The sequence below is a fragment of the Mesoplodon bidens genome (assembly GCF_964165515.1).
Source record: "Mesoplodon bidens genome assembly, chromosome: 6".
Classification (NCBI taxonomy): Eukaryota; Metazoa; Chordata; class Mammalia; order Artiodactyla; family Ziphiidae; genus Mesoplodon; species Mesoplodon bidens.
Window position 1 is genome coordinate 13,237,343 of NC_138162.1, and position 21,636 is coordinate 13,258,978.

A 21,636-nucleotide genomic window follows, 5' to 3' on the forward strand; every position below is an offset into this window, starting at 1 on the left:
TTTCCCTAACAATCTTCCCAGGGTTTGCAGGGAGCCTGCGTCAGGGGCAGCTCCCCGGGGGCAGCCCCTGGGGCCCTGCAAAGCCGGGAGTGCTTACAGCTGGGCTTTAATTACAGACTGCGTTCCTGTTGCCTGGTCCATCTATATTTATCTGCAGGATCTCACTAATCAAACTCCCCACGGCACCCGGCAGGCCTGGGGACAGCGAGTGAGGCAGACAGGCAGGGGGGCTGCAAACTTCCTTCCTTTCCTTCTTGTCCAGGAGCAAAACAGAAGCCGCCGAAACTACCTCTCCCTCCCCCGACATTGCCAATGCCCGGTCCAAGGGGCTGCCCCAAGCCCCGCTCCTTAACCCTTCAACTCTGTGCCATAATTCCCGGCACCCAGGACCCCCAGGTCCCAAGACCAGGCAGTGCCCATCTTCCTCCCCGCTTTAACTCGGATTCCGGCAGCCAACAGAGAAAAGTCTGCCTGAGCAGCGGCTGAATCCCCAACTCTGCCACTTTGCCGGCGCTTGTCTTACCGAAGGAGTCGTCTTGGTCCAGGAGGGAGTCGGGCTCCATGGCGTGTGCGCCCCCAGCCCCTGGCCCCGCCTGATTTATGAACCGAGGCTGTCTCCATGAGCGTCTGGGTTTCTCCTTTTGTATTCCATCTGGCGGCTTTTCCAACTAGATGACTGGGTATTCCTGCAAGCAGGCCCCTTTCCAGCCCTCGCCTTCATACAGTACATTTAAAGTAGCAGTAACCTCTTTTTCCTCCCCCCGCAGCCCGGCTGGAAACATTAGAAGGGACCGAGGCAGCGAGATGTCTAAAATAGGAAGACGCCAGGACGATTGGCCTGGCTGCCTGCGACGCTGGCTGTGGGGATCTGGCCCCGCTGTGCAGATGGAAAAGCTAAGAGGTAAGGCTGAGCCTGGGCTGAGCATCTGGAAGCTGGCTCTGGGGCCCAGGTGTCTGTGGGAAGGGGGGAGGCTGACCCACCCGTGGGAGGGCATGCGGGGTCCGCTCTGTTCACCGCCCAGCGCCCAAACCCCAGGGGCTTCTCCCAGGCTTTGCTGGAACCTCCCACTCAAATCTGTTCTACAGACATTTCCTGCGGTGTGGGGGATGCAGAAATTGACTCATCCATCCATTCAGTCAGACACTAAAAATTTTTCTGGAACATCTACTGGGCGCCAGACACCATGCCAGGTGCTGGGTTTGCAGTGGGGAGCAAGTGGCAGTGTCTGGTCTCTTGGAGCTCACAGGTAAACAGGTTAGTGCAGCGCAGTGTGTGTGGTAAGTGCTGTAGGAGCATAAAGAAGGGCTGGCTCACCTGGATGGGGGAGGTGGTCAGGGAAGGCTTCCTGGAGGAATAGGCCCCTAAGCTGGGACCTTATGGATGAGTAGGAGCTAGCCAGGTGACAAAGGAGGGAGTGTGCCAGGTGGAGGGAGTGGCCTGTGCAGAAGCTTCAAATTGAGAGGGTACTTGGGGTGTTTAGTGACCCCCAAATAAGTTCCGGCTGGTTGGAGCTGCGGTCACGGCACAGGTGGCGCAGAGAGACAGAACCATGGAGAGAAGCAGCGGCGGGTCGGGCAGGGTCTCATGGGGGTATGGTTCTCAGGTTTGACCCAGGGGCTGACCCACGGGAGTGACACATTCCCGGTTGTTCTTTAGAAAGGCCTCTCTGGCTACTGTGTAAGAGGGCGGACGCTCGGGCAGGACTGGACTGGGGAGGCTGTCAAGTCCCCAGGGGAGAGGGACACGTGGCCCCTGCAGGAACAGCTATGATAACGCTGGGTACCACTCACTAAGCGGCCACCAGAGCCGGGCACCATTCCGAGCATTTCCCACATGGTCTCAGTCACTCCTCAGTGACCCCTCTGGCAGAAACCCTGCCTGTCCTGTTTTGCAGATGAGGGCAAGGCTGCTTAGAGAGGGGAAGTGGCTTGTTCGAGGCTTGTGAGTGGCCTCCAGACCAGGCCTGGACCCCAGAGAGGTCACACCCTTGGTGCTGGGGGTAGGGGTGGGGGCGGTGCTGGGGGAAGACAAAGATGCAGTGATTCAATCCACATCAGACCCAGAATACAGAACAGGGCCCAGGGCTTGCAGGAGAGGGAGTGTGTCTTTTGGGCCCAATCAGGGGAGGCTGCCTGGGTGAGGAGGCAACTGAACTGGACAGAGAGAGAAGAGCAGGATTTGGATGGATGAGCTGGGGTAGGTGCGGGCATCCCAGGCAGAGGGAATGGCACAGGCAAAGGCACGGAGGCAGGAAGGCAGCACGCAATGGGAATGACAGACAGCTGGGAGGATGTCAGGGCAGATGAGCCGATTGGGGCTGGAGCAAGAGCACCTGGAATGAAGGCCTGGGAGTGTGGGTTTGGTCCAGGGAGCTCCAAGCAGCCTCAGAAGCCCTCTACTCCAGAGAATGGGCTGCATTCCAATGGACGCCTGGGTATCCCTGCAAAGGCCCCTTCCCAGGACGCTCCTTACCTCTCTGCACTTACAGCAGGAGAAAACTTTCTGCTCCCCGCAAAATCACTGGAACATTAGAAGCTGAGCCTCCGTGACCAGATTTTCGGAGACGGATCTGCGGCTGAGGCAGAGGGGACATCAAGAGGACAGAGATGGGGGAATTCCCTGGTGGTCCAGTGGTTAGGATTCCACGGTTCCACTGTAAGGGGCACAGGTTTGATACCCAGTTGGGGAAACTAAGATGCTGCATACCGTGGGGTGCAGCCAAAAAAAAAATTGAGTATCTGTCAATAAAATTTTTTTTTAAAAATGAGGAGGGAACTTCCCTGGTGGCACAGTGGTTAAGAATCCGCCTGCCAATGCAGGGGACACGGGTTCGAACCCTGGTCCAGGAAGATCCCACATGCCACAGAGCAACTAAGCCCATGCGCCACAACTACTGAGCCTGTGCTCTAAAGCCTGCAAGCCACAACTACTGAGCCCATGTGCCACAACTACTGAAGCCCGCACGCCTACAGCCCGTGCTCCGCAACAAAGAAAAGCCACCTCAGTGAGAAGCCCGTGCACCGCAACGAAAGAGTAGCCCCCACTCGCCGCAACTAGAGAAAGGTCGTGCACAGCAACGAAGACCCAACGTGGCCAAAAATAAATCAAAATTAAAAAAAAAATGAGGAGGGAGATGGGAGACAGAGAGATAAGCCAGGAGGCTGGCAGGAGGCCCCAGGCCAGGGGTGGCAGGGAGGGAAATACCCACCTGGCCCCCTCCCAGCGACCCACTGCTGCCCAGCTGCTCCCAGGGCAGCCAGTGGCTGCTGACGTGGTTGGCCCAGCCTGACAGAGTTGGCCCTCCTCTGTCACCCTTCACCACCCCTCCTTGGATGACAGATCCCAGCTCCCAGCCTCCCGCTGCTGCCTTAATTACAGGGAGGTCAGGCCCTACCCAAGCAGCTGCAGGCACCAGGCTCCCTGGATCTCTGATTCAGTGGGTGTGGAGGGCAGGCAGGCTGCAGTGGGGCGGGGCGCGTCTAGGAGTGGTGGATCAGGCCCCTGGACCACCAGTCAACAGGTGAGTTCAGGTCCAGTTACACCACCACCACTTCCCCAGCTCTCTGGGACCCCAGGGGTTCTGGGAGTTCCAGGATTCCGGGAGCTATGGGGGCCCATTTGCACACATGCACTGTGGTCCTTTTCTAGTTATAGTGTGATGGGGCTGAAATTGACCACCTAGGTTTCTAGACTCTGCTGCTTAGTAGAAGGGTGACACTGAGCTAGTTACTACGCCCCTGGGAGTCTTGTTGGCAGAATGGGGCTACTCCCGGCGCTTCCTCATAGGGTGGTCGTGTGGATTAGATGTGATAAGGTACATCAGGGCCTTAGGGCAGGACCAGGTGGGTGAGTCTTAAGCACTCAATAAAGGGTAATGCTCATCCTTATCCGAACTTTTATCATCTCCACAGTTTATAAGGGAGGTGGGGGGGATATAGGCCCATTTTACAGATGAGGAAACTGAGGTTCTGAAAGTAGGGACTTACCTTAAGGGTTTCACAGTGAAGCTCAGGATGCACCAGGCTGTGCCCCCAGAACCAGCTGAGAACAGGAGGTGGGGCTTGGTGGGAGGGGGACCTGGGCCCTGTTCTGGCTGTGCCCCCAGGTGGTGTGAGCCTAGGCCAGGTGCTTCCCTCCCTGGTCCTCGCTTTCTCACAGGTCAGGGTCAGAGTAGGATTAGCCTGGCAGCTCCCACCCTCCCAATCCATTTCCCTCATTTTGTGAATTAAACAAGCAAAGGCATGGAGGCAAGAAGGTAGCATGCAAGGGGGAGTGACAAGGGACTGGGAGAATGTCAGGGCAGATGTTTAAGTGCAACCAGCACTCCAACACTGCGGGGATTCCTCTACAATAAATGTGTCTCCAGCACTGGGTTCTGCTTCCTTCCCTTGGTGACACAATGCAAACAGACCTATCTCCCATTTAGTGGCTGCACAACCTTCCCCCCTTTGGCTGTGCTGTACCTGATTTGAGCCATTCCCCTACCGATGGACACCTAGGTTGTTGCCAGTTCTTCACGATGACAGACAACACTGCAGTGAACATCTGGAACATACTCTGTGCACATCTGTCTCATGCCCTCCCTAGGGTAAAACCCTAGATGTGAGATTTCTGGGTCAAAGAGTGCCAGCCTTTGTACATTCCTGGCATGGCAGCAAAGCACATTCGAGCCCCATCTGGTTCTTTGTCTTGTTCTGCCAACAGTGACTTTGTACCCAGCCCTGTGCTAGGGGCTGGGATGGCCATGTCCCTGCTCTCGTGGGGCTGGGGTGGGGCATGGGGGGGGCACACACGCCATCAGATGGAGAATTAAAGCAGGGCCACACGACAGAGCACGACAGGGTGCCGCTTGTAGTCAGGTGGTTAGGGAAGGCCCCACGGAAGAGGTGACAACTGAGAAATGACCTGACCGGCAGTTTCGGGGAACAGGAGGAGCTATGGAAAGGGTGCTGAGGTGGGAGTGAGCTTGGAGAGCGGGAGGGTCAGAAGGATGGTCAGCATGGCTGGGGCTGGATGGACAGGCAGGAGAATGGTCCAAGAGAAGAGCAAAAGGTCACAGTGGCCACTTCATAGAGGGCCCCATGGGCCAGGGGAGTGTGGGAGCCACTGCAGGTCGAAGCAGGACAGTGACATGAAAGGCTCCCCCGCTGCTGTGTGCAGAATGGCCCGAAGAGGGGCAGAGTAGACATGGGGAAGCCAGAGAAGACCTGGCTGCCACCTTTGAGGCCAGAGACACTGGGACTCCACTAGGGTGTTGGGGGCAAGGATGGAGGCAAGCAGATGGATTTCAGGATACGGGTGGGGCCCTTGGGTCAGGCAGAACCATCAGATGTGGAGGAAGGGAAAAGAGACATCCAGGATGGCTCAGACTTTTGGCCTGAGTGGCTGGGTTGGCCTACAGAGCTGGGGGAGACCCGGGAGGGTTTGGGGATGGTGATTTCGAGTCTGTTGTGGGAATTTTAGACAGCCACGTGGAGGTGTGGAGGAGGCCCTCCTGGCTGCAGGGTCAGAGGTCAGTGGAGAAGCTCCTGACACAGCCCAGCGCACTAGTCCCCTGCACTGCCCTGTTCCAGCAGCGGCAGGAATCCCCTGGTTCCAGAGGCGACCCATCGCTCCATGTAAAAATGGAGAGGGGGAAGGGTAAGCTGTGACAAAGCGAGAGAGTGGCATGGACATATATACACTACCAAACAGTAAGGTAGATAGATAGTGGGAAGCAGCTGCATAGCACAGGGAGATCAGCTCGGTGCTTTGTGACTGCCTGGAGGGGTGGGATAGGGAGGGTGGCATCTCCCTCCCTCTACCCTCCCCCTCCCCGAGCCCCCCCGCCCCAGACCTATTGGCTTTTTCTTTGAACTGCCCCTCACACTCTTACCCCAGGGCCTGGCCATTTCCTCTGCTTGGAGTGAGAGTCCCCCAAATCTTCACCCACTTCTGTGTTCAGGTCTCCGACCACCTCTCTGAGATATCATGCCCCCTGCCACTCCCCTCACCCCACCCCTGGCTTTAGTTTTCTTCCCGGCCCTTTGGAGAGCTATCACCTGACACTGTATTATATATTTATTTGCCGATTATCTGCCAGCCCCTGCTTTCATGCAAGCTCAGCGCTGTACCCCCAGCACTCATCAGAACAGTCCCCAACGGGTCCAACTGAAGTGGACCCCCAATAAACGCATGTGGAAGGAAATATTAGTGGAAGGACTGTGTTAGCCGTGGTTGTTATTTCCCCTACTGCCTCTGCCTTGATACGTTGGCACAGCATCCAGGAGCTCTCACTGAGTTCCAGGGCCTCTCACGTCCAGACAGTCCTGCGTCTTCATGCTTATCTGCTTGGACTGGGTCCTCCCTTCTCATTAAGGGCTGGACCCCCAGGGCCAGCTGGCAGGAGGGAAACCAGAGGGTCTTCAACTTGGGAGTGGGGTTGGGCTGTACTGTGAGCCTGGTACCCTGTCTGCTTCTCGCACCAACTTTCCCAAAAAGTTTTCTGAGTCCATTTCACAGATGGAAAAACTGAGAGGCTACACTGAGTCCGTGAGAAGTGGCAGAGCTGGGGTTTGAGACCTTGTCTGCCTGAGGGGAAGGCCCTACTGTTGCCATGCCACTGTAGCACCCAGCAGGGTCTCCCAGCCAAAGAGTAAAGGAGCGTGTCTGGGTAGAGGTGACAGGGAGGCTCGGAGGTGGGACCGGGTTGGAGAGAACGGACAGATCAGCCTTGGGTCTGCTCCCCGGTGGTCCCACTTACACCCTGGGCCCCTCCAAGCATCTGTCCTTCGCCATCTCCTATGTTTAAGGAGAGGGTCGCTTGGCTTTTTTGGCTCAAAGGCCACGAAACTGAGGGCTGATACCTTTTAATAAGTTCTGAGCTAGCCGGCAGGGGGCAAGGGCACATTACAGGCTGGCCCTGTCACTGGCTCCATGGGGGAAGGAGGGTCTTCTTCTGATGACAGCAGCCCCCTCCCCACGCCCCACCTCCACGTGCGTTCCCATGCCCTCCCTCCCAGGGGATCCTAACTGCATCGTCCTGGGGAAACCAGGACTCAGAGAAAGCAAACGCTCATAACCTCCCAGCCAGGAAGCTGCAGGAGCAAGGCCTAGACTGTGTGGCCCTGGCACCGCACTGCTGGGCCGGATTCGAAATTTGAGTCCTTCGTGGCGCTGCTGGGAAGGTTAAGTCACTTGCCCCCAGTGGTCACACAGTGGATTCCAAGGCCCGGACTCTCAACCACAATGAGCTGTAGGCTTCTCATCCTGCAAATGTGAAGCCGAAGTATCATTAAAGAACCTCAGACCTTTCCAGGAAGAGAAGCAAGCTCTAAATAAAGGCCGGCAGTTAGGGGATTTCCAGGGCCAAGGGGACGGCAGGGATGGTGGCCTGGGGTCCTCAAAGTTCCTGACATCATCGATTTTGTGATGAGCTATGGGGCTCCACGTGGGACATCCTGGCTGCTGGGTCCCAGGGCCCTGCCGTGGGTTCTGGGAAAACCTGGAGACACGGGCACGCCCTGCCTTCCGGCAGCAGGGGTGAGGCAGGCTGGCATGATGTGAGGGGGCTCTTCAGCAGCTGGCAGGGATAATGCTCTCCATCCGCCTCCTCCCCTAGCCCCCAGAACGTGGCCTTGGTGGTGCCCAAGTGCCTGGTCATCACCCCAAGAGAATCCCAGGCTTCCCAGAGCCCCAGGTTGGAGGCTCATCCAGCTCATCGCTCCCCCCACCCCCACCAAACAGGGCAGGAATCTTCTCCATGACATCCTTGCTCCAAACTCTGCTTGCTTACCTCTCAGGATGGGGAACTCCCTCCTTCCCAGGAAGTCAGTTGCCTCTGATTCCTAGTAAGGTCCTTCCTCAATGGAGTCATGCTGTGTCTTCCTGGTGCTGCTCCACATGGGTCCTGGCTTTTTTCTCTGTGGCCACAGAGTGACTCTGCCTTGGGGGAAGCCCCTGGGACCAACCATCAGAACCCCTCACATGAGCTCAGCCCTCTGCACTACACCTGATCTGCACCCCTCCTCATGCTTCCTGGATAGTTTTCAGGTTTTGTGGTGAGTCAGGAAAAAACCCAAGAAGGCTGGAAGTGTTTTACCGACACAGCATGATGGTAGTCATGCAATTCAGCAAACTTTAGCCAGAGACTCTGCCAAACGCTGGAGACACAGAAATGAATCAGAGTCCCTGCCCGGGACGGTCCACTAGGATGGGGGGATGGAGGGCAGGGAGGGACACCCAAGGCACCAGCCAGGAGGGGATGGGTCAGCCCCACTGGTCACATGGGGGGTTGGAAACCATCTTTTAGGATGGCTAGTTTTCCAGCAGATAGACAAGAGGAGGGACCTCTGAGAGAGAGCATGTAGGGTAGAGGGACCTGAGAAAGTAAAGGCCAAGTAGTGGGACCACATAACTGACTGATTTGCTTGGGATAGAAGGTACTACGCATCAGGAGTTAGCAAACTTTTTCTGTGAAGGACCAGATGGTCAATATTTTTGGCTTTGCGGGCCACATAGCCTCTGTTGTAACTACTCAGCCCTGCCATTGCAGCTCCAAAGCAGCCCTGGACAATACATCAATGAACGAGCGTGGCCATTTTCCAACCACAACTTTATTTGTTGACCCTGAAATTTGAATTTCATATGATTTTCTTGTGTCATGAAATAGTACCCTGCTTTTGATTATTTCCCAGCCATTTAAAAATGTAAAAAGCATTCTTAGCCCGCAGGCTGTTCAAAAACAGATGATGGGCTGGATTTGGCCCACAGGCTGTAGTGTGTCAACCCCTGCTGTATGGGTTTGGGAAGGCTGGGAGACTGGGCTTGAAAGTTGGGTAGAGGGCCTTGAATGCCAGGGTGAGGCTCTTTTTTGTCTGTTTTTTTTTTTATTAGAGCCTGATTATAGATCCCACGGCCACCACTCTGGCTGATGAACTCACCACTAACCCGTCAACACCCCCTCCACCCAACCCAACTGCCATCAAACCATCGCCTGCCATCAAGAAGCTAGAAAAACGTGTGTTTAGATCAAGGGCTAAAACATTCATAGGGTCAACTGTCCAGTTACGTAGGAATACAAACTTATTGTTAAAAGTCGATAAAGAAGTATATCGACTAATAAGGAAATTTCCCCTCCAATCCCACTCTGTACCCCACGGATGACCATGGTGAGGAGGTGGGTGAGTGTGAATCCAATCCCCTTCCTATGCACATGGACACACAGACACACACACACAGAGTATGTGCTTATTCACACCACATGTGGCTCATCCTATGATTGTTCTGTGATGTGCTCTTGTCACTCACCAATCAATCCTGAATCTTCGCATCTCATCACATGGATCCATCCTCTTTGATGTTTGTATTGGCCACCAATTCCTGTGTGGTGTGGTGTGCTACCATCACCCAGCGGGCCTCTACTGAGGGACATCCAGGCTGGCCCCCGTTTTACACGATTACAAGCACACACATCTATTTCTGTGCACCAATGCTAGTATTTTTGTTGGAGACATTTTCAGAAGCAGAATTGCTGTGTCAAAAGGCATGAGGACAGACAAAGACAAATATCATATGATATCGCTTATATGTGGAATCTAAAAAAAATGATACAAATGCACTTATATACAAAATGGACCCACAGGCATAGAAAACAAGTTTATGGTTACCAAAGGGGGAAGGGAGGGGGGATAAATTAGGAGTTTTGGATTAACATATACACACTACTATATATAAAATAGATAAACCACAAGGACCTACTGTATAGCACATGGAACTACGCTCAATATTTTTTAATAACCTATAACAGAAAAGAATCTGAAAAAGAAAAATATATATGTACATATATATATGTATAGCTGAATCACTTTGCCATACACCTGAAACTAACATAACATGGTCAATGAACTATACTTCAATAAAAAAATAAAATAAAATTTAAAAAGGCATGAGAACTTAAAATTTGGATTAGTGTGGCATACTGGAGCAGTTTCTCCTCACTGCTGGTAGTAAGCACCGCACATTCTCTGGGGCTTGGGGAAGTCCTACAGGCGCCAGTCAAGATCTGGGACCTCAGCATCTCAGGTGCTCCAGAATGACTCTAGAGCTCAGATGTCTCCAGGTGGACAGACCTGCCTTTTCTTGCAGAGTCAGACCTAGGACAATACTACATCAACATCTTGGTCCATCCCTCTACCACCTATCCACATAGCCACCTACCCATTCATGCAACCATCCACCCGTCCATCCATCCATCCATCCATTCATTCATCCCTTAATCACCCATCCATCCATCCATCACTCACCCATCCAGCCACCCACCCACCCACCTACCCATCCACCCACCCATCCATCCATGCTTTCAGTATTTGTTGAACACTGACGATGGCTTGAGTACTCTGGCATTGGTGGTGAATACAATCATATTCCTGCCTTCTTAGTCTTCACTGTCTGGTGAAAGAGGGTCTACACATGCCAGATACTGAGAATACAGCAGGGAACACAAGAGGAAAAAAATCCCTGCTTTCCAGGATTTACGTTCTAGGGGAGGAGACAGATAATAAACACAGAAGCAGACAGGATAGGTGGGTAATGATAAGGGCTACTGAGGAAGATAAGGCAGAGTGAGGGGCTCGGAAGTCCTGGGGGTCAGGTTGTGTGGAAACAGGTTAGGGGAGAGCTGCCTAGAGCAGAGCTCTAGAGCAATGAGGGAGGGAGCTGTGCAGATACGGGGGGTAAGAGTGTCAAAGGCAGAGGGAACCGCCAGTGCAAAGGCTCCGAGGTGGGAATAGCCAGAGAGGCAGCATTGGGGTCAGTGGGAGAGCAGGTCAGCTCTGGGAGGTCTTGTAGGCAGGGAAAGGCGTGGCTGTCGCTCTGAGTGATGAGGGGCCTGTGGAAGGTCTGGGGAAGCTGCTGGGTTGGGAATAGACTGAAAAGGCCCAGGGCTAAAGCATGGACCAGGGTCAGGAGGCCACCGAACCTGACCCCACAAGAGGTCTTGGACAAGGTGGTTGGGTGGAGGTGATGGCAGGGCTGGGGAGGGGTGTACTTGAAGGTAGCCGCGGGCTTGCCCCATGGATGGGATGTGGGATGATAAAAAAGAATGAAGGACGACACCGAGATTTTTGGCCTCATGAACCAGAAGAATGGGGACGATGGAAGAGGAGCAGGTGGAGGAAGGAGGCTGAACCAAGAACTTGATCTGAACGAGGTGAGTTGGAGGTGTGCCTTAGCCGTCAGTGGAGAGGTGAGGGACAGCTTACGGGGCGGAGCCTCGAGTCGGCGGCGGGTTCAGGCTGGAGACAGAAACATGGGGCTGGCAGCATGCAGATGGGATTGAAAGTCTGATGCCAGCCCCAAGGGAGAGAGGAGATGGAGTAGAAAAGAGGTCTGGGGGCCCACTCCCAACATTAGAGGGCAGGGAGATGCGGAAGAACCTGTCAGGAGAACTGAGAAGCAGCAGCCAGCGAGCAGGAAGAGGAGGAGGGCAGGGACCCGGGAGCCAAGGGGAGGAGGGCTTTGGGCCACGAGGGCCTGCGGTGATGCTGAACAGCGAGTGAGCTGGGGACACAGCACTGACTACCGGCTTTGGCAATACGGTGCCACCTGGGCAGAAATGGGGGAAGCCCAGGTGACCGTGGGAGCCCCAAGGAAGGGCACTGGACCAGGGAGGGCTTCCTGGAGGAAGGAGTGTCTAAACGGGAGCCTGAGGTACACATGACTCGTTCATCAGGTAGCAAGGCCAGGAGGAGAGAACAGTCACAGCTTGTTTGGGGAACTGAAAATAAGTCTGGCTGTAATATGGGGTGCAGGAGGGGTGGGGGCAGATGGCGAGGGGGTGTTATCCTCACAGGACCCTAGAGAGGTCGACAAGGCAGATGGTGGGGTCTTGATTAGAGACCAGGCTTTGGTGATTAGAGAGGGAGGAGGGGGGTGGTAGCCTGGGAAATAGGGAAACAGGAGGAGAAGCAATTTGGGGAAGGATGATGAATTCAGAGAGGTGGAGGGTGCTGATGACATTCAGCGGAGACGTCCAACATCAGCGGGGCATGTGGGCTGGACACTGGGGTCTGGGAGGTGACCGCATGTGGAGGAAGGATGCTGCACAGAGCTGGGTGGAGCTGAGCCACACACCCACCTCTTTCCTGGTGCTGCTTGAGGTCAGCGTGTGTCCAGTCGCCCTCTGTGTGCTGTGGAGGGGCCCGGCAGCCTCCAGCCATCGCGGCTTATTTCCCCGGCAGCAGAAGTCCAAGGGCAGCCCAGTGGTTCCTCTGGATGGGCTGTTGTAACTGCCTTATCCCTCCCACCTCCATCCCATTCACAGCCCACAAAGCACCTTTGCCACGCCCCCTTGGGACCTCAAAAAGAAGGGGCCCGCATCATTCGATACGCGCTCACACTGTTTCACGAAACCATAATTTATGGAGCAGGTGCCATCCTGGCCCTGGGAAAGCAACGATGACCCAGGCAGACAGGTCACGAGGGACCCACCATCCAGCGGGAGAGGCAAGCAATCAATATGTAATTAGAGTCAAGTGTGGTATTAGCAGAAGGTGGCCTGGCCGCCCGTAGGGGTCAGAGGGGCTTCTAGGAGGAGGCAACATTTAAACCATAGGTGTGAAGGATGCGACCGAGTTAGCCAAGAAAAAAGGGGTTGGAAAAGTGTTTGAGCGAATGGGAACAGCATGCAGAAGGCTCAGAGGTGAGAGAGTGCATGACAGGTGGGAGAGAAAGAAAGGATTCAGTGTGATGGAGCACGGGGTGCAGGAGGCGGCTATGGGTTGGGGATGTAGTGGTGGTGGTGAGGAACCTCAGGAGGCAGCTCAGGAGCGTGGACCTTCTCCTGAGGGCAGCGGGGAGCCATGGCGTGTCTTAAGCAGGTGGTGACTTGCTCAGATTTACATGTGGGAGAATTTGGGGACGGAGACCAGAAACACCCAGTCTCAGCCCAGAGAGACCCAGGATCAATCGTCCAAGGCAAGACCCTCCTCCACCCTCTTGCAGCTCCCTTGACAGGTGAGGTGTGTTAACATGGCTTGCACCCCTCCATGGACCTAGAACTCACTACCTCTGGAGACAAGTCCCAACGATGATTTACCGAGCCGCTTGAGAGCTCCACAGGCCCTGGGAATCCGGTCTGGTCACTGGGATACCCGAGGGCACTGAACTCAGCGCGGCGAGGTTGGTTGGGCGGCACCACGGCTTGGATAATGGCCCGGCGGCTGGCGCCGAGAGGCTCCAGAGCCACCTACGGGGCGATTGGTTCGTGGCGTGCGAGCGTTCCCGACGCCAGCTGGTGAGCATGTCTCAGGACGCTGAAGAAATAAATCTGTTCACGAAGATGCGCCACTCCCTCCCCACCGCAACGGCGGCCCACTCCCTCCCACCATCACTCACGCCCCTTCCGGGAGCAGCTGAACCTGCCCCGCAGCGCCATCGTGTGGGCGACGCGGGTCAGGACATCAGGAGGTCGGTCACTCAGCTCCAGGTGCGGAGCGCCGGGCAGAGGAAAGGAACCCACATCCAGAGAAAAGATCCCACATGCCGGTGGAGCAACTAAGCCCGCGTGCCATAACTACTGGAGCCCGCGCCTAGAGCAACAAAGAGTAGCCCCTGCTCGCCACAACTAGAGAAAGCCCAAGTGCAACAATGAAGACCCAACGCGGCCAAAAATAAATAAATAAAATGAAATAAAATGAAAAAGAAACAGAAAATAGGGCTTCCCTGGTGGCGCAGTGGTTGAGAGTCCGCCTGCCGATGCAGGGGACACGGGTTCGTGCCCCGGTCCGGGAAGATCCCACGTGCCGCGGAGCGGCTGGGCCCGTGAGCCATGGCCGCTGAGCCTGAGCGTCCGGAGCCTGTGCTCCGCAATGGGAGAGGCCACAACAGTGAGAGGCCTGCGTACTGCAAAAAAAAAAAAAAAGTTCAATATAGCAGGCAGATACAACGATTCTAAATTTGCATGTCACCTCAACAGGTATAAAGCAAACCCCAAAAGAACTAAAAGGAGAAACAGACAAATTCACAATCTCTCTTTCAGTAATGGTACAAGCAAATAAAAAATGAGTTAAAACTTCAAATATCTACGGGAACATCGCAGAAGTGATGAACGGATGCTTTGGCCTCGGGGCAGAGGCCAGGCAAAGGTACTCAAGGTAGTCAACCTGGGGCTGAGTACCTTGACCTTTCGTAGACAGTACCTCCAGCCCCATCCCTGCCCCAGGTGGAAAGATTCAAACCTGGTAAAAGTCTGCTCCTCTCTGAGCTTCAGTCACCTCCAAAGAAGGCAACCAGACCTGCCTCCCAAAGTTGCTGGGGCAGCATTGGGCCAAGGGGGAAGAGCAGGCAGGCACTGGAGCGGACAAGGGTGGGGCTAGGTGGGGGCCCTGTGTGTGACAGGACACTCCCTGGGGTTGCGTTCTCCCAGACCTGGGGGCTCAGAGCCAGGAGTGGGGGAAGGGATGCGGAGTGGACACTGGAGACTGGCAGCTGGGGGAGCCTTGGTCATGGATGTGAAGGAGACTTGGAAGCGATCCTTGCTGCGTCTTTGGGGGATGAAAGCAAAGAGTTACCATGGAAACCATCTCACAACAACCCACTCCAGTTGGAGCTCATGGAGGTTCCCTGAATACGGATTCTCATCTCTTTAGAACGCTGTTTCTTAGCCACATCTACACCTCCAAAGTGTGTGTGTGTGTGTGCATTGATGTGTTTGCTCGGTGCATATGTGTGTGGCCTCTCTCACTGCACAACCAGTTCCCCTCAATAAGCCTGCCTGTCTCTTCTCCAGGCCCTTGCACATGCCAGCTCCTCTGCCTGAACACCCTTTCCCTTCCCCACCTTCACCTTTGCCTGGCGTTCTCTTGCTCATTCATTAAGAGCAGGTAAAGGGGGAGGGTGGGAGGGAGACGCAAGAGGGAAGGGCTATGGGAACAGATGTGTATGTATGACTGATTCACTTTGTTGTAAAGCAGAAACTAATAAAAAAAAAAAAGAGTAGGTAAAGGAGTCTTCTCCCCTGGGAAGCCTTCCCTGAACAGCCCCCCATGTCTGCTCAGGGACCCCTCTGGTCCCACAATGCCCCACCCTGGCTTCCCGCTCCCCCTGCACTGGTCCTGCTGGGCTGTAATCTCTGGGTCTTGCGTCCATGATTTCCTCAAGTGCAGGACCGGGTCTTGTCCATCTCCGCATCCCCAGCACAGGCAGGGACCTGGCACACAGAGAGGCTCAGAAAATGCTTGTTGAATGAAAAGAATGAGGGACAGAGCAGCCACTTCTGCGGAAGCGTTTGGAACCCTACCAAGTCGTCCTTGCTCATCTCGCAGACCAAACTGCTGTCAGAGCTGGCAGGTCTCTCAGAGGTACATCCAGAACCGGCAGCGTGGGCACCACCGACCGGGGGAGTTTGTTGGAAATACAGCTTCCCAGGCCCCACGCCAGACCCACTGAGTCAGAATCTGCCTTGTAAAAAGATGCCCACGGGCTTCCCTGGTGGCGCAGTGGTTAAGAATCCGCCTGCCAATGCAAGAGACACGGGTTCAAGCCCTGGCCCGGGAAGATCCCACATGCCACAGAGCAACTAAGCCTGTGCGCCACAGCTACTGAGCCTGCGTTCCAGAGCCCGCAAGCCACAACTACTGAGCCCACGCGCCACAACTATTGAAGCCTGGGCGCCTAGAGCCCGTGCTCCACAACAAGAGAAACCACCACAATGAGAAGCCCGCGCACCGCAACAAAGAGTAGCCCCCGCTCGCCGCAACTAGAGAAAGCCTGTGCACAGCAACGAAGACCCAACGCAGCCAAAAATAAATAAATAAATAAATAAATAAGTGTGTGTGCGTGTGTGTTTTATATATATATATATATATATATATATATATATAAAGATTGGGCTTCCCTGGTGGCGCAGTGGTTGAGAGTCCGCCTGCCGATTCAGGGGACGCGGGTTCGTGCCCCGGTCCGGGAAGATCCCACATGCCGCGGAGCGGCTGGGCCCGTGAGCCATGGCCCCTGAGCCTGCGCATCCGGAGCCTGTGCTCCGCAACAGGAGGGGCCGCAGCAGTGAGAGGCCCACGTAACGCAAAAAAAAAAAAAAAGATGCCCAGGTGATTCACATGCACATTGCAGGGTGAGAAGCATGCTCTGTGGACTCCACCTCCCATTTTATAGACAGGGAAGCAGCTGGCAGAGGGGAGGGCCTTGCAAGGCAGTGGCAGGGTTGGGACTTCAAGCCCGGTGACCTTCTCCCAAGTGCCATGCTCCTACCCCCCGCCCCACCTTCATCCCACCCCTCCTGGCATGCACCACCTTTCTGGTTGACTTGGCCTCAGATGCTAGACCCTTCATTTTTCACCTCGAGGTCTTTGCAAGGAGCTCATACTCCCCCTGGTGGAAGGAGAAAGGGATGGGCTGGCCTGAGTGGCCTGGACACTTGTCTCTGGGTTTAACATTAAGGATTAGAGTTGGGGGGTTGGAGGGAGAGGGACACAGAGAGGGGGCGGCATGAGGCAGAGGCTAAGAGTGTGAGGGCAGGGCTGGGCTAAGACACTTACTTTGGAGAAGGCTGAGTTCACGCTGGCTTCGGCACATCCTAGGTGTGCAGTCTGGGGCCATCTGATCATCTTCTCTGAGCCTCTGTTTTCTCATCTGCAAAATGGGGAGAGTAAATAATGGTGCCTATCTCATGGGCTCTTGTGAGGATTCCAAGGGATGATGTTGGGAAAGCTCTTAGAACAGAGTTAGGGGACCAAGGTGGCAGGAGAGCCTGCCTGATGTAGAACTCTTGTGAGCCCCTCCCTTGCTCCCTGCCCAGGACCCAGCTAAGCCCTGCACCTTGCCCCTCTCACCCTCTCACCCCTGCAAGGAGGCTCTTAGAGACCACCCAGGCTACCCCTCCCTTCCCAGGGGGAGATGGAGGCCCAGTAAAAGGAGGCTATAGAAATATCCGCTCCTGGATGGACCTGGAGATTATCATACTAAGTGAAGTAAGTCAGACAGAGAAAGACAATAACATATGATTTCACTTATATGCGAATCTTTAAAAAATTATACAAATGAATTTATTTACAAAACAGAAACAGGCTCGCAGACTTGGAAAACAAACTTATGGTTACCAAAGGGGAAAAGGAGGGGGAAGGGATAAACTGGGAGTTTGGGTTTGACATATACATACTATATTTAAAATAGATAACCAGCAAGGACCTACTGTATAGCACAGGGAACTCTGCTCAATATTGTGTAAGAACATAAATGGGAAAAGAATTTGAAAAAGAATAGATACATGGATATGTATAACTGAATCACATTGCTGTACACTTGAAATTAACACAACATTGTTAATCAACTATACTCCAATATAAAATAATTTTTTAAAAAGTAAAATAAAAACAAACAAACAAAAAAGAAATATCCATTCCCACTGGTCGTGGCAGGGGCTATGGTGGAGAGGTGGTCTGGGCCCTGTCCCTGATGCCTGGAATCTGAAAGGTTGAATTCTGGAGGGGGAGTGACTTTGGGGGGACAGGAAGCCAGGAAAAACACATGCTCTGGAGTCAGACAGATCAGGTTCAAATCTGGCTCAGCCACAGACCAGCTGGATGAACCTGAGCAAGTGACTTTGCAGCTCTGGGCTTCAGTTTCCTCACCTGGGAACATCCTTCCAGGACTGTTGTGAGGTTTACAGGAGATGGTGTTAAACACTCAACAACCACCCAGAAGGCCCCAGGGTCGCTGTTGAAACTGATGTGGAGCAGCTGGGAGGCCAAGGGAAGGAACCCAGTTACACCACAGCAGCTGCCACCCCTGAGCACAGGGTGGTAGGGTCTCTGGGTCCTTCCTGGGCAAGGGTGTGGTATCAGGATGAGGGAGTGTGGGGGGCAAAGACCAGTAACCAGGTTGAAACATGGTCTTGGGTTAAGAAAGGGTGCCCTGGGCTGGGGTCTGCTTTCAACAGTGCCAGCTTCCAAGGCTGGTTGTCTGATGGTCAGGTTGGCACAGGTCAGGGGCTGTCAACCTCCCCAGGTGGGTCTTAACTGGGAACCATTCTGACGTCTGCCTCACCTACGGTCCCGTCAAAGGGAGGTCCCCCCAGGGGATCAAGGGTGAGCCACGGCCCCAAGGAAATCCTCTGCAGGTTTGTTAGTGACCTGGCTTGAAAAGATGAGCTGGACCAAACTGACTGTCCCTCTGAGTTCTGGAACTGACAAACAAAGGGAAGAGGGAGTTAGCAAGTAAGGTGACCAACCCTTCTGGCTTGCCAAGAACTTTCCTGATTTAGGCACCGAAAGTTCTGCATCCCAGGAAACAGACACTGCAGTGGGAGCAAATGCTAAAGAAATGTGAGCGATGCTATGAATATTGATCACAGCTACTGCTTCTTGAGTGTCTACTGTGTACCAGGTTCTGTGCTAAGAATTTTTTCTTTTTAAGATTTTTAAAAAACTTTTTTCAAAATTTATTTTTAATTTGCTATTTTAACCATTTTTAAATGTAAATTCAGGGCCATTAAGTACATTCACAGGGTTGTGCAACTATAACCACTATCCACTTCCAGAATTTTTTCATCATTCCAGGCAGAAACTCTATTCCCATTCAACAGCATCTCCTCATTTCTTCCGCCCCCCGACCCCTGATGACCTCTATTCTACTTTCTGTCTCTACTGCCTATTCTAGGTACCTCACTTAAGTGGAATCATACAATATTTGTCCTTTTGTGTCTGGCCTATTTCACTTAGCATAGTTTTTCCAGGGTTCATCCGTGTTGTCGTATGTTAGAATTCCATCCCTTTTTAATTGAGGCTGAATAATATTCCATTGTATGGATATACCACATTTTGTCCATGGTGGACTTGGGTTGTTTTCGCTTTTTGATTATTGTGAATAATGCTGCTATGAACGTTGGTGTATGAATATCTCTCCCTGATTTCAATTGTTTGGGGTATATCCCTAGGACTGTAATTGCTGGGTCATATGGTGATTCTATATTTGCCTTTTTTTTTTTTGCGGTACGCGGGCCTCTCACTGTTGTGGCCTCTCCCGTTGTGGAGCACAGGCTCTGGACACGCAGGCTCAGCGGCCATGGCTCACGGGCCCAGCCGCTCCGCGGCATGTGGGATCTTCCCGGACCGGGGCACGAACCCGCGTCCCCTGCATCGGCAGGCAGACTCTCAACCACTGCGCCACCAGGGAAGCCCTATATTTGCCTTTTTAAGGCGCCGCCAGCCGGTTTACCACAGCAGCTTGTGCTAAGTATTCTTAGTGCCTTAGCTCAGGAAGCTCTGGCAGCGCCTCCCAAAAGGCTGGCCCTGCTATTGGCCCAGGTTCCTAGGGCAGGACATTGAGATTCAGACAGATGAAGTAAAGTGTCCCATGTCCCTCAGCTAATAAGCAGAGAGCCAGGATTCAAACCCACCCTGAATGACTCCCTGAGCCCATGTGGCCCAGCTCTGGGTTGGCCTGGGTCTCCAGATCATCAACGGAGGGGTTGCCACAGAAAGGGGAGGGAAGATGCCCACAGCTCTGCAGGGTCTGCCTCAGCCCTCACCAGCTCCCTGGCTCTAGCTCCTGGAAGGCCACTGATACTGTGCTTCCTGTATGGAACATATCTGTCTTCGCCCAACATTCTCTTTTTTGGCCATTAGACAACCCCATCTCCGCCATTTTCCTTAAGGAGCTCCTAAAATTTCAGTCGAAGTGATTGGATTGATTAGAAGTAGGCAGGAGGCCCAGACCTAGCCAATCAGTATAATCCTTTCCTCCTGGCCATGGTGATTGGTTCAGAGATGGTCATGTGACTTACACTGGCCCAGTGAGACTTGAAGCTGTTCAGAACTATGGTTAGAGCTGATGGGAAGAGAGAAACTTTCTGTTCCCTGGGATGCCAGAGGGTGGCTTTGAGCCAGGCATGCTGCAACCACCTTATTCCCTCAGGGAGCGCCTTCCTGAGACCGGAGCCAGCCGGGAGGGAAGCAGATAGGGGTACAAGACTGAGTTTTAGTGCCAGTGTTTGAGTCTCTGGATCCAGTTGTACCTGATGTCAGTTCTGAACCAATTATCTCCTCCTCTTCCTTTTTTTTTTTGCTTGGGGTTTTTGTCATTTGCTCTCAAAGAGCCCTGATTTGGTTGATCTTGGGGTGTCAAGAGTTTCTCAGCTCCCTGGCCACACTACCTGTGTTTGTGTCATAAACATCCCGTTCTGTGAGCTGGTCTGAGGAGATATGTTTGTTTCAACCAATTCAGCCAGAGGGAAACAGAGGGGGCCTCCGCACAGCCTGGAAGGGACCCGGGACCCAAGAACCTGACTCAGTGGTTATAGGGCTGGGACCCTCAGTGGAGCCTGGCCCAGCATCCAGAGGGCAAGGCTACCTAGGCAGGGTCCCCAGAGGCATCCACTCCAGGGAGGAGCCCTGGAGCCAGGGATGCTGAAAGGCAGGTGAGCGGGACTTAGCTTTTCTCACAAGCTCAAGGGCTTAGGAGGGAGATTTAATCCCCTGGAGGAGAGACTAGGAACAAGGCTTCCACAGGGAGCCCGAGCTCAAAGTACTCACAGCCTGCCTGTAATCAAACCCTACTGAGGGGAACTAACTTGCCTGACCGTCGAAACCTCTCCAGGGACCAGGGCAGGTCAGTGTGGTCTTGGTGCCAGCAGAAGAGCTGTCCTGTCTTCAGATCAGGCGTGATGTCCCATGAAGTGGCTCATGGGGAAAGCCATCACCAAGGACATCACTCCTCTTCACTCTGTCTTCTTCCCATGGTACCCCTCACCCAGCCTGGGAGCAACTTATTCCTATCGTAGTACCAAAGTCATGCTTCTCCTGAGAGACTGGTTTGTTTTCATTCCCAGACTGGGGATTGTGCAAGTGGCTACAGTTCCCTTTTTGTGCCACCTGGTAGGAAGCATAGAGCCAAGGCGTGACCTCCATAGTAAGACTATAGTGATGAGGGAACCCAGCCCCTCACATCAAAAGAACTCCGTGCCTCGGATCCCAAAAGTTAAAACTCACCTAACAGAAATATCTTTAATGTTTACACCTTCTCAGTTACACTCCCTTTGGTTTTTTTGAAAGAATACTGTCTTTTCAAAATGTATATCTGAATCTTTTTTCATGTGAATAAATTACTTTGTTTACAGTGACTCTCCTTGTTTTCAAAATATATACCTTGAATACTTCTCAAATCCACACTATAAGGGTCTCTCTCCCCTGTGCATTCCAACATGATTTCTGGAAAGATGCAACGAGTGTGTGTGTGTGTGTTCCGTGCATGAAATCGTGGACTGTACCCATGTATAAAGAACCTGTAAAGGTGATGGGGTGAGAACTAAGATGATTGATCACTCAGCCGTGGCTAGAAGATGTTCCCCTCATTTCTTTGTGCCTTGAGTGGATGATAAAAGCCATCTACAGAATTTCCTGAGTCTCTGGTCTTATTCCGCAACAGTGAATCCTTATGGTCAGTATTTTAGCTTCATTTCTGCCTCCTTTGTGTTCCCATCCTTGTGTTTCTTTCTTCTTTTTCCACACTCTAATTTTCTGCTCTGGTTGTATATTATGCACCCTTGGAAGCTCCCTGAAATCCTTTCTGCAGCAAGGCAGGGAGCAAATCAACCAGCCAGCCCACCTACAACCAGACCGCTGGACTCCTGAACCTGTCCCTCTGTT

At 53.4% G+C, this 21,636-nt stretch overlaps 1 protein-coding gene across 2 annotated transcripts in view; it reads right to left on the minus strand.

Annotated features, from left to right (window-relative positions):
• Positions 1 to 732, minus strand: part of DAB2IP (DAB2 interacting protein) — a 195,897-nt gene extending 195,165 nt beyond the window's left edge. For both annotated transcript variants that reach the window (XM_081237972.1, XM_081237971.1), the window contains exon 1: positions 524 to 732. In XM_081237972.1, the coding sequence (XP_081094098.1) occupies positions 524 to 563 (40 nt within the window). In that variant the 5' untranslated portion in view covers positions 564 to 732. The remainder of the gene's footprint in view (positions 1 to 523) is intronic.
• Positions 733 to 21,636: the final 20,904 nt, after the last annotated feature.